We start from the raw sequence: 13,283 nt of genomic DNA, 5'->3' as shown, positions 1-13,283 counted from the left end.
TTGTTGTTTGAACACGTGATCTATCGGTAGCAGGAAAATATTCGTTGGTTGAATAAAGATTTACAGATGAAACGTCTTTCACTCACCTCAACTTCCCTGATTACAAACCAGTTACATTTTTTTAGTTCTTAAGACTATATTTAGATTCTAATATATCTCCATTGAAAGTATTTGATAGTTTTATATTCATTCAAGGTCAGTATTTTTATGATCAAGTATAAATTTCTCATTAACACAAATAATCGAGCTCACTCAGAGTTCCCGTATGTTGTAACCCTTCCCGCCACAAATTCTACTCGTTAGCCCTTGTTCGCTGAACAGTGTTCATAATTTGAAAGCTGCAATAGTCTCAGTCGAACACGCTTGCTTTAGCATTTATTTCTTAGAGTCACTGGTGTAAATGGTTCGGAAATTACTTTAGGACAATACATGAGGAAATCTTTTCAGCGTTAGCTCTTTTGATTGTGACCCCAAAGAAGATTTTAACTGCCTCTTTAGGGAAAATTTCACTTTGTCACCCCTAAAGCTAAGAATGTATCCAATCTTGCGTTAGAAAACATCCTGTTATCTTCAGAAAGAAGGCGTTTTCAAGGATTCAGAGTAGATCTATCAGGGAGAACTAAATGTTGATACGCCGACACAAGCTAGTGGCCAGCGGTTTTCTTCACAACCCATCTGTCTTTTCCTCGCGGCAGTTTATATAAGATGAGTTTCGCTCGAATATTTCATATTGAATCTGTGCATGCCTTTTGGTTTCGTATTTTCCTTCATGCATGATAGAAAATAGCAAACAGCTTGAAGGTCTTCGGGTAAAGACACGAAAACCAAACGTGGATTATATGGTATGTCTTGCCCAAGCCCTCAATGATACTTTTCGCGATTACCATCCAACCTTGTTTTTCATGATCAACTTGCGAAGCTGAAAAATTGATTCTCTGAAATATACAAGCGAAGGATGTAACCTAAATAGCATAATCTTCCATTATTTTCAGTTACGGACCCACTGGAGAAGACTTGAGGCTAAAGGTAATGGAATCAAAACCAAGAGTTTTGATACTTGGCGGTAAGTGCACCTTATAATATCTGATTTAATATTGTCAGGTAAGATTTAGATACAAGCGTATTATCGCATAAGATGTATTTCAGCCGTTAGAGGCCTACTGACTGCTTTACCTCGATTGCCGTGCTACTTTTTTCTCCTTCGACGCTGCGGTAATCCTCGATGAATTCATCACTAATTGTACTTAATTATATTGCACCTCGGTAATCGCGTTAAAGCGATTATTCAAGATGAAATCGATTCAAAGTTAAACAAATTAAAATATGATTAATCTGTAGCTATAGTTCAACTTTCATGATTCTAATTTTCAGGCCCTGTGAATATGTAAGGTACAGTTATTTTAGATCAAATTGCTCCTGTAGTTTACAGTTTCGTCGTATTGGTGTGGAGGACGATAGAAATCACACTGTGTTCAAATGTTCAATACGAGCAGAATATAATTAATCACTGGAAATAACCATTCTTTCTGTATTGTGCTTGGGCAGGGGTGATCTCAAGAGCATGACAGGCCTCTTTTTTTCATAGCTTTATACCCAAAGGCCTGTTCTTGTTCATATTGGTTTCACATAACAATTGAATACAAATTACAGTGGATTCACTCTTACTTTAACTTGGTTGACCTACCCCCTGGGGGAGTGATCACTGAGTAATTTCTCCTTACAACATTGATGCATTATCAGCCACATTGGCACTGAGAAGTAAAAGAAGACATCAATCAGGGGGAGAGAGAAGGAGAAAGAAGGAGAATTGCTATTTAGAACATAGCTAGCAGAGTCTCGCAATTAAATTCATCATACGTGAGCGTGCTCAAAATCCCGATAGTGCACGCTGATAGCGTCAGCAAATCCGACTTCGCCAGAACTTTTTTTTTCGCGCGAGCGGCCATTGTTAGCACAGGGAAAAATAATATATTTCGCGACAATAATGGATACAAACAGAAACTCGGCCTACTAGTCCGAAAACGAAGACAATGTTTCGACCTTTTCCCTTGGGCTAGAGCTCTTAAATGAGGCAGAAAGAGAGAAAAACAAAGGAAAAGGAGACTCGGAAACAGCGCCGTCACGATTCACTTCAACTGATATTGTTGTCCGTTTTTCGCGTCGGATTTGATGCACAATTCCACCGGCTATGTTCTAAAACAATTGGTTCATGCTTTCAGCTGTGCACTATCGAGTTATGGAGCACGTGGGAAGTTTGGAGAGCACTCAAGAAGCTAGAGTTTCCCTCGGCTATCGCCTCGGGCAACTCTTACGCTTCTTTCGTGCTCTCCAAACTTCCCGCGTGCTCCATAACTCAATAGTGCACAGCTGAAAGCATGAACCAATTGTTAATTAGAACCTGGGCATGAGAAGGACTAGGCGACTTCTAGCTGTTTCCCTTGATGCACATGTTTACGTTATTTTTTGCTAATTTAACTTTAACTCCCTGGAGTCTCAAACTGTTTACTCTCCTTTGACAGATAAGGTTCTATGATAGTAGCCTGTAGACAGCTGCCCCCAACACTCTAAAAGAAAATCAGGAAGGGTACCTTTCCCCATTTTCTTTTACAATGTAGGAGTGGCTGTACACAGGCTATAATATAGCTAACTGATTTTTTGCATCGATATACATGAATGAAATTTACAAGAGATTGAAATGATCATCAAATTACAATTTTTAGGTGTATACTGCAGGTGGATATTAATTTCAATTTAAAAGATTTTTTCCAAAAGCATGTCTTTCCATTAGATTCTTATTTCTTTTGTGTCAATTGTATGATCATGAAAAATGGGTTGACTTGGTTCTGGGACAAAGGAAATTAAGAATTTTTCCTGCATGAAAATAAATTTTATGTGTAACTGAAACAGTTAATGATTTAATTGTAAGCCCTGTAGGGACCCTATTGATTAGTTATAAAGGATTGGAATCAGATGTGATAAGCTATTAAGTCATTCATATGATATGATTCAGAAGAGATGTTCTAATGCTGTCTTTTTTCAGGATTGGGATTTGTTGGCCGCAACCTTGTATGCTACCTTGTCGAGCACAGGCTGTGTTCCAAGGTTAGACTATACACAGGTTGTTAATGTGTTTAGTGATGACAAAATTTCAGTGGATCATAGAATCTTGTTTGGGTCATTCTGTCATTAACCTGGATAATGTGATGCTACAGCAGCATCATTATGAATAGATCTGTCCTTTTCAAAGGTATAACAAAATTCTTTGTATTGCCAATTGCTGGAGACATGGTCAGTTCATTCGTATTGGCCAGAATCTGAGTTTTTTGTCAACCATTTTCAGTTGACCAGTACCCCAAAGAGGCAAATGTTGTTTGTGGAAGATTGTACTATGGCTATTTAATACAAATAATTATTTGAGACTCTGAAAATGAGTTAAAAAATTGAGTTTTTTCTAAAAGATAATTCCTGCTGTAAAAAAGGTTTTGCATAATTTGGCTTATCTTCATGTGGCACTACAATAACTGTAATTTATATGTCTGTCTATGAGAGCATGCACATTGTGGCAACCCTAAATTTCTTGTCTAGCTCAAATTGATCTAATGACACCCTTCCTCATTCATCAGCTGACTGTTGTAGCTATTGAATAAAGGCTGATAGTTTCTAAAGAAACTGTTTGGGGCTGCATTGGTGGGGGTAACGAAATAATTTGGATTTATCAACGAAGTTGAAATGGTAAATTGGCCACCCACCGTAACGATTACAGAAGCTGATGTTTTGAGCGTTAGCCCTTCGTCGGAGCGAATAGAGGAATTGTGGGTTGTGTGTGCTTTTAAAGGCAGAAAATGGAGCTACGTTATTGGTGGGAACATGGCAACGAGAAAAATAGTAATTTAAAAACTTTAAATTACTTCAAAACGATCCAGAGACAAGCACTATCTTTTCGCAGCCTCCGCTCATTTCATTCAAACTCAACAAAAACATAGGCAATTTTTTTATCAGAAGTTCTTTTTAGACTGATGACCAACCAGGCACTTTTAAATGCACTTGTGCACGATGCAAAACATGTCCTTTCATTCACGATGCTGATAAAATATCGGGACCCAAATGATCCATTAAGATCACTGATCACTTCACGTGCACCTGTGCCAATGTAATCTATTGCATAACTTGCACTTATTGCAAAAAGATATACATCGGCGAAACAGGCAGAAGACTAGGGGACCGATTCCGAGAACACCTTCACGATATGGAAAAGAATGACAAGGACACATCGAAACCAGTCGCTAGACACTTTAATTTACCTAATCATTCTAAGCAACATATAGCAATCTGCGGTCTTTCCTTACACTTAGGTAGCACGGAAAGCAGTAAAACTCTTGAACAAAAGCTCATCTTTCAAACAGGCAGTCTAAATCCCACAGAGATCAATGAACTCTTTTCATACCACTAATTTATTCATGTTTTTCTTGTTGCCATGTTCCCACCAATAATGTAGCTCCATTTTCTGCCTTTAAAAGCACACACAACCCACAATTCCTCTATTCGCTCCGATGAAGGGCTAACGCTCGAAACATCAGCTTTTGTAATCGTTACGGTGGCCAATTTACCATTTCAACTTTGTTGATATATCCAAATTATGTTGTAGCTATTGTTAGTAACATTTTTTTTGCTGTTATTTTGTCTTAAGATTAGGGCTGTTGATAAAGTTCCACCACAAACAGCATGGCTGAACAAAAGACATAAAGTAAGACTTCAACTTTATATATCTAATAATTATCCAAACTGAAATACTATAATTCATGTAAATTAAATTGAGTAACTTCATCTTGCATCATGAATCCTCGCTGTGTTTTTAAACAACTTCTTTATATTATAGTTGTAATACTCAACACATGCATGTTGAGGGAATTCTGTGTTAAATTGCATGCAAAAACCGATTTCACACAAACTGGTTTTGATTTTGATACTGGTTTTCATGTGCAATTTAATGTGGATTCATGAGTCAGGTGATAGATTTTCCTTGACTCGCATTATTGAATGAAAATAAGAAAAAAAGAAAACCACAATGATATTATTTGTTTTTATCCTGGCTAAATACCTTGCCTAATGTTAACCAATTAGAATGCAAGATTTTATTCAATTATGTGATTCTTTATGCAAACTCATTTTCTTAACAGGCAGCATTCAATCATGACAGTGTGGAATTTAAGAGTGCCAATCTCATTCAACCTGGTAAGAGTCAAGTTTATTTACTTTTAAATTTTACTTGAGGTAAAGAGCATGGCTCAATTGATTGAGCATGAATGAAACTGTCGGTACTAATTAGTAGACCCTATAATTTCTATCAAAAAGCTTCATTTGATAAAGGGCCATTCAATTCCAAACCAAAATCACAGCAGACAACCTGAAGAATGGTTTGCATCCCAAGTTGATAATGAGATCTAATAGTAAATTGCATCCAAATGGAGTCAGGCACAGAAAAATGCAGGTTACCAAGTGCCAATTTTGAGGCCCATTTCTTGAAAGTCCTGGTAACTTAAACAGGCCCATAAAGCTGTTCTGTTTTTATTCAAGATGGGGATTTCAAAAGTTTTGAAAATGATGCCATAAAACTATCAGCTATATATGCGCATCAAAACAACTTTTTGAACTTGGGCATGTAATCATTGATAAATAAAATTCATTTGGTGGATGCAAATCTGTAGCTCTTTTTTTTTTTAAGTTACCTCACAATCTACTTGTTTTTTTTTTTACTCAGCTAGTGTAGAGTCAGCCTTCTGCGATTCTGGAGGTGATTTTGATATTTGTATTAACTGCGCAGCAGAGACCAGATATGGACAGTCTGAGGAGGTGACTATCTTTAAATTTATATTGTTTTAATTAGATCAAATAATCTAAAATAATTGACCTGTCCAGAAATGTTGTGTGTGCTCTCATTAGTCCTCAGATGAAGGTCTGTAAGTGTAATTAGGATCTTTTAGATTCAGTAATATTTTTACAGAATATTTTGGAAATGCAGCTCTAGGGACTAAATTTCCATGTTTACGTGCAGTATACAATGGTGTATCTCTCATTTTCCTTGCTGAATAGTAATGGTATGTTAGCAGATCCTGTCCAGTTAGTCATTACTTTAGAAACGGAGTAAAGGAGTTTTAAATCAACTTTTGATAGGTTTATTCAGACGGGGTGTTCAAACTGAGCATGAACTGTGCAAAGCAAGCGCGGGAAAGTAATGTGAAGAGGTACATTGAGATCTCTACAGCTCAAGTGTATTCTTGTGACAAGGTGAGAGTCTTGGCAGGGCTCGACACTAACGGTAGCCCACTAGACACAGACTAGTAGAAATTCAGTTTTGGCTAGTGGTTTTCAATTTCCACTAGCCAGTTTGGTTAGTAAACAGACTGAAATTGTCATAACATCTAAAAACGTCTAAGATGTCACTAGCCACTTGGCTAGTAAGTTGAAAAGTTAGCATCGAGCCCTGCTTGGCAAGGAATAAGTAAACCCTTCCTTTCCCATGACTGACCAAGACAGATTTTCTCCTTAACATATCAACTGAATACATTATCATTATCAAGCAGACATGTGATAAGAAAGAAGAAAAATAGCAAATTTGGGAAGTATTAGTTGATCTAACTCCAAATTCTCAAAACTAACACCATCAGCAGTGTAAGGTAGGCAGCCGTTAAGGCGAATTAGTCAAGGAAATCTAGTCAGTGAAAGGATTGATGAAGTAGGGTTGATTGCCATGTTCTCAAATCTGTGTGGCTACTAACAGCTCTCATTACATGCAATCCCTTGCTGTGTCCATAATCTCTTGGCATTTTTTTTTTTTTTCATTTGGTAATATATATATCTTATTAACCAAGCGCGAGGGCCGTACTGGGAGAGTATCGGCCCGAGGTCTTGACAGCACAGACCGAGCACAGCGAGGTCCGTACAAAAAAGACCAAGGGCCAATATTCTTCCAGTACGGTCCCGAGCAAGCTTGGTTATTAAGAGATTTATTATACGACTGAAGTTCAAAGGGACACAAGTGTGGTATCATTTGGGACCATTTGGGACAGTGCCCAGTCCAATACTGAGAGAATATTGAGTGGCAATAGAGCATTTTGATTGGTTGATTCTAGTTATTGGCCCTCTGACTGCCCGAGGCGTGTAATAATAATAAATAGATTTGAATTTTCTCCCCTTTTATAGGGAAGAGCTATGATATTGTTAAAACAATGCTTGCCTCTTGTTTGGGTCTTTTCATTGGTATTTTGTACACACACACATGTACAATGTAATGGTGGCATACAATGAACTCGAATTATTCAATTTACACATTACTCATAATTATTCTGTTTCTATAATAGGGCATAAGTAATGAAGACAGCAAGAAATCACCTTGGACACATATTGCAAAGTACAAGCTCATGGTGGAACAAGAAATAGCTAAACTTGATGGGTATATATACAACAATATTTAGAAAAATTTAAGCTTTTTTGTGGTTCAATTATTTCATATACTCTTATGTTTTCCTGTGTTTTACATGCATTATGCATTATGTTAACCAGTTTGAAACACAGAACTAAAATTGAAAACTAAGTACAGAATTGAACAGTTGCACTATACCTGTTAAAGCTACTGATAGAGTTAAATTGTATATATTTTTTTCTCTTTAGATTAAACTTTATCATTGTTAGACCAGCAATTATTTATGGAATAGGTGACAGGCAAGGACTAAGTGAGTTATTAAAAGACTAATCATCTCATCCAAGAAGTTCTAGTTAAGAATGCATGCAAGTCATTTGAAGTTGCATAATGTATGTTTTTACAAAATAGAAGATGTACATTTGTGCTACTAAACATTTACAAAACATAAAAGACAAATGCTAAACATTCAAGGAACTCAAATTCAGTTCTTCTCTGAAAGAAAATCTCGAGAAACATTTCAGGATATGTTCTAGTGGAAATTAATATTATTTATGAGTCCTTATAGACTATTAGTGCTAAGTACCAGTCAGCTTTTTTGGTTTGTAACACTTTGCAAATGCTTAGACTAAAGTCATGCACTAAGCAAATGGATAATTTAATTTATTTTTTTTCCTGTCATTTCCCAGAGTGTTTTTGAAAAGTCACTTTTTTCAGCAAGAGTTTGGTGAATCAAGGAATAAGGGAAAATTGAAATAGTGTTCCCTGAGGGAGGTAATAGCACTCTCTGGAAACTGTGGCACATTCTGATATAGAAATTTATTAATTTGCAGTGCCAAGATTAATAATTGGTGCTGTCTATAAGCAAATGGAAGAGACAATGAAGGTAACTGGCATGAAATGGATTGTTAATTTTTAGGGTGTGGTTTACAGTTAAGGAAGGTAATCTGAAAGGGCTGATAGTTTCTAAAGAAACTGTTTGAGGCTGCGTCGGTGGGGGTAACGAAATAATTTGGATATATCAACAAAGTTGAAATGGTAATTTCACTAATTTATTCATGAAATGGTAATTTATTCGTGAAATGGTAATTGATTCCTGAAATGGTAATTTATTCCTGAAATGGTGAATTCGTGTTTTTCTCGTTGCCATGTTCCCACCAATAACGTAGCTCCATTTTCTGCCTTTAAAAGCACACACAACCCACAATTCCTCTATTCGCTCCGACGAAGGGCTAACGCTCGAAACGTCAGCTTTTGTAATCGTTACGGTGGCCAATTTGCCATTTCAACTTTGTTGATATATCCATATTAATCTGAAAGGGAATGTTGTCAGGGACAGTGAATGATGGTGTTTCAAAAACCGAAAAAAGGCTTAGTTATCATCCGAGTCAAGATCAAGTCTCCTTTGCAGTAGTTGTCAGGTCTTGTCATACCATGAGTTCTCTCCTTGGCTCAATAAACAGCTCTACTGATTGGGAAATGAACCTAGGTATGCTTCTTGTCTTCTTGGAGGAATTCAACAAGGGGTAGAAATGGAAGGTAGGTCTATTTAACAGTTTTCAGGCAAGAGACCCCTTTGTGTTAGGAGTGCACATGAAAGCTGCCAAGGAATCTAATAACTGAATTTGAAGATCAAAACCTCTGCTTATTTTAAAATTTCAGTCTCGCCAGTAAGTCAGCCCTTGTTTGAACTCTCATCCAAAAGATCATCTCACTATACACTTGACTGTAGCTATCTACTATTGATGTCCACCTTTTGATTCTAATTTACAATTAACTTGAACAATCCTTTGTTTGCAACAGCTGCTTTGGAACAAGGACCTGAATATGAGCACGGTTCATGTCACTGATGTTTGTCGAGCGCTGTGGCACCTGACCAGTCATGGCAACAGTGGTGATATGTTTAACTTGGCTGACAAGAGTAATACCAGTAAGGCTCTCAACACTTTAAATCCCAAGATCTGATTGTTTATTCTCCCCTCTTGCTGTTACACATTTCCTAGTTAATTAGTGAGGAGAATTTGGTGTTAGATCCAGAGTAACACCAGTAAGGCTCTCAACACTTTAAATCCCAAGATCTGATTGTTTATTCTCCCCTCTTGCTGTTACACATTTCCTAGTTAATTAGTCAGGAGAATTTGGTGTTAGATCCAGAGTAACACCAGTAAGGCTCTCAACACTTTAAATCCCAAGATCTGATTGTTTATTCTCCCCTCTTGCTGTTACACATTTCCTAGTTAATTAGTTAGGAGAATTTGGTGTTAGATCCAGAGTAACAAGAGTAACACCAGTAAGGCTCTCAACACTTTAAATCCCAAGATCTGATTGTTTATTCTCCCCTCTTGCTGTTACACATTTCCTAGTTAATTAGTCAGGAGAATTTGGTGTTAGATCCAGAGTAACACCAGTAAGGCTCTCAACACTTTAAATCCCAAGATCTGATTGTTTATTCTCCCCTCTTGCTGTTACACATTTCCTAGTTAATTAGTCAGGAGAATTTGGTGTTAGATCCAGAGTAACACCAGTAAGGCTCTCAACACTTTAAATCCCAAGATCTGATTGTTTATTCTCCCCTCTTGCTGTTACACATTTCCTAGTTAATTAGTTAGGAGAATTTGGTGTTAGATCCAGAGTAACAAGAGTAACACCAGTAAGGCTCTCAACACTTTAAATCCCAAGATCTGATTGTTTATTCTCCCCTCTTGCTGTTACACATTTCCTAGTTAATTAGTCAGGAGAATTTGGTGTTAGATCCAGATTTAAAAAAATGCGCCTCACTACCAGAGTTCCGCGCGGCGCGCTTACAACCAATTTTTTTTTTTTTTTTTTTTTTCGGCTGATTTTTTTCTTTTTTGACTTGCTCGACGGAATTCGCCGATAAGGAGTGATTGCTCGTAGTCTAAAATTTACTACTTATCTCAAAAGAGGATTAATAATGGAAGTTGCGTATTCCTAAACACACACGGAAGAGACCGTTTGTACAGGGCCTCACTGTTGAATGAGATAAGTATTGAATGTGATTTTTGAGACTAGACGTTACGAATCTAATATATATATACATACATATCATGATATAATGGCCATGTTTTTCTTTTTCACAGCCCAGGGAAGTATCACAGACTTCGTGTGTGAGATATTTGGAATTAAACACGACTATTTTGGTACTGTTTTATCCAACATGGCACGGGTAAGCTATGGCGACTTAACGCATACGACAAAGCATACGACGTTGTTTAAGTAGGGAATAACTGAAATACAAGTGTCAGAAGGAGTAAAACGAGAAGGCAATGCGTGGAACCGCGGGAAAGAGACCAAAACAGCGAAACCCTAACCCTAGCCCTAACCCTCAGGCTAACCCGAACCGCAGAGCGGAAGAAAGCACTGTAGAGACCACGTATACTGCACCTGCAGAACACAACTCGTTTTTCTCGATTTATTTTGAGCAACTAGTGCTCCCCTTAGCCATTATGTCCTTGTTTTTCTATGATGACGAAGCCGACCCAGTTAAGAGCGGTTGCCTGAACAGTTTTAAAGATGGAATTTTGAATCGTATGGCGGAAAAATACGTCAGAAAATATTGTCCTTTACCATAACTGGCTGAGATTTAGGGCATAGTCTACCGCGCTTCCAAGAGTTCAGAGGTAAATTCTTGCATTGCTGAAATGCTTGACTGAGGGCTGTTAAATTGATGCGGAAGCCAGTTTGTGGATTAGATCGCTCTTCTTTCTTTCACTACCTGTGCGCTGAAAGAACGTCTTCACGACTTTCCTTGATATCGAAGCAAAAAAGGCAGTTTGAAGTACTGAACTGTTATTTTTTATTGTTTTCTAACGGCTTAGTTGAACATGGCAGGCACCGTTGATGATTCCAACGAAAAACACCTGGAGCCTTGGTCTGCAGCATGCGAGAGAGATGGTATCCACAGTACCCCCCTTAGTCCGTATTTGGATCAGGTGGGTACTCGGTCCTCAAAAACCAACTTGAAGCCATATGTCTACACCGCAGGTCATAACCCAAAACCAGTTCAAACCTATTGTCTCGCGCATAAATGTAAACACGACAAATTGGAGTGACAGTCTTTCGGGACCTGTAACCACCGTCGCAATGGAGCTCCTGGTTCATAATTGTGACGCCCTTCTTTGCATGTATAGTACTGCCATCAGATGATTATAGATGACTGATTTCAGCTCTGACGTGCTTCATTATGTTCAACAGGAACTTCTTTACGATAATCACTTGTTCGTAAATGGATCAAAGATTGAAGAATCAGGTTTTAGCTACAATTATCCTGAACTTACGGTGGAAGTCTTGAAGGAGGTGAGCTTTTTAAATTTACTCTTTCCATTGTTGTTTGTTCTCTATCTTTTAGCGTAGTGTACGTAGTTCTCGCTCTCTGAACGAGAAATCTGGCGGGTTTGATTACATCAGCAAATGCCTACAAAGGTTTTTCGGAGACACCTTACTTTATGTAGGCAACTTCCAGGCGTCCAAGGTCCATCAGACCACGATTTCGTTGGATAAGCTGTGACTTGAAATCTATCGCTGCGTGTCAGTTCTTTGTGTTCATTCAACCTAATATTTCCTTGTAGGTCCTTGATAACTATGTTGAAACAGGGTTATTTCCACCTTCGCTGGCCCATGCAAGATGATGACATGATGGCGATTCGCTATATTAAATTCTTTCATATGTGACTACTGATCATCCACAAGGAACCAGAGAAACAAATAAAATTCTGAACCCAATGATCTCGTCTGGGAATCTGATTTTGATGTGAACTAATAGCAAACAGTTTTCCTTCTGAGTAGAGAATGCCTATACTCCACATAAAGAGCGTCTTTTTGAGAAATCTTCTTTTGACAGGATGATTTGATAATTGTTTCGTCAACAAAACATAATAAGCACAACATGTATGAATGTGGCCTAAGAAAACTTGTGTTATCGTGTTTTTATGTTTTTCAGGCGACTCGTGAAAGGTCATGTAGTTTTTTAATCTTGTTCGAAATAAACGGCGTTTTCAGTCTACGTATCGTGAGAGGAAAGGGTGGCGGAGGTAGCCCGGGTCAAGAGAGCTTCCTGCGCAGTCTCGAAATATCAGAAACAAAAACAAAACGGAATAAAGGCTGGTTCGGGTGGTAGGCGATTTTCGCTCAGAGCTGGAAACGTTTCATTCAGGTTCATTCAGGATCAGTTTAGTCTGAACGTTCTGTTTTAAACTAAAGTGTTAACACAGCTTAGATGAATCGATATTTACTTTTGAATAAGAGGAATAGGACGTCATATTTGAATGATTGAGGAGGGTGGCATTGGTTTTGCGGTTTTGGCTATTTTTTAGATCGGTTTTTGTGCCAAGAAAATATCGGTATTTCGGTTTCGTTGTTCATTGCGTTTTGCGGATTTTCCGTTTTCAGCATTTGGTTTTCGCCGTATTAACCATGCAAGTGAAAAACTCCAACTAACTCCTACTTTCAACACACTACTGCGAAAACTTCAAAACTAGTTTCGTCTACGACCTCTTCAGTTGATAACAAACAAAAATCTAAAAATTTGAATTTAAATTGACGAGGTCAAGAAAAACCGGAAACCGCATCAGAGTTTTCGTGAAAACCGAAAACAGAATGCAAAAACACGTAAATCCGCAAATCCTCTGAACATCAAAATCGAAAAACCGAACCTTTACGGCCCAAAAACCGGTCCAAAAAACAGTCAAAACCGAAAACCCCAAAGCTCCCCTCCTCCACCACCGAGCCACAGACTGTATGGTGAGTAAGGCCCATTACCAAGTTCATATTTGACCCGCGCCCTGCATTCTGCTAGGATCGGCAATGTCGAAAACGTCATGTTTTTGTAAGGTCTGAGGTTCGATTC

General features: G+C 38.0%; 1 protein-coding gene across 1 annotated transcript; it reads left to right on the top strand.

The window, feature by feature from the left end:
- Positions 1-304: 304 nt before the first annotated feature.
- LOC111324278 (uncharacterized) lies at positions 305-12,163 on the top strand. The gene is made up of 15 exons (XM_022927799.2): positions 305-842; positions 993-1,063; positions 3,041-3,102; positions 4,688-4,744; positions 5,178-5,232; positions 5,759-5,850; positions 6,172-6,285; positions 7,359-7,450; positions 7,669-7,730; positions 8,251-8,303; positions 9,221-9,347; positions 10,519-10,604; positions 11,257-11,370; positions 11,633-11,734; positions 12,007-12,163. Exons 2-15 carry the CDS (start codon positions 1,030-1,032, stop codon positions 12,064-12,066), a joined length of 1,110 nt encoding a protein of 369 aa, XP_022783534.1. The 5' UTR covers positions 305-842; positions 993-1,029; the 3' UTR covers positions 12,067-12,163.
- Positions 12,164-13,283: the final 1,120 nt, after the last annotated feature.

The sequence above is a fragment of the Stylophora pistillata genome, chromosome 1 (genome assembly GCF_964205215.1).
Source record: "Stylophora pistillata chromosome 1, jaStyPist1.2, whole genome shotgun sequence".
Lineage (NCBI taxonomy): Eukaryota > Metazoa > Cnidaria > Anthozoa > Scleractinia > Pocilloporidae > Stylophora > Stylophora pistillata.
This window is presented reverse-complemented; position numbering and strand designations above follow the sequence as displayed.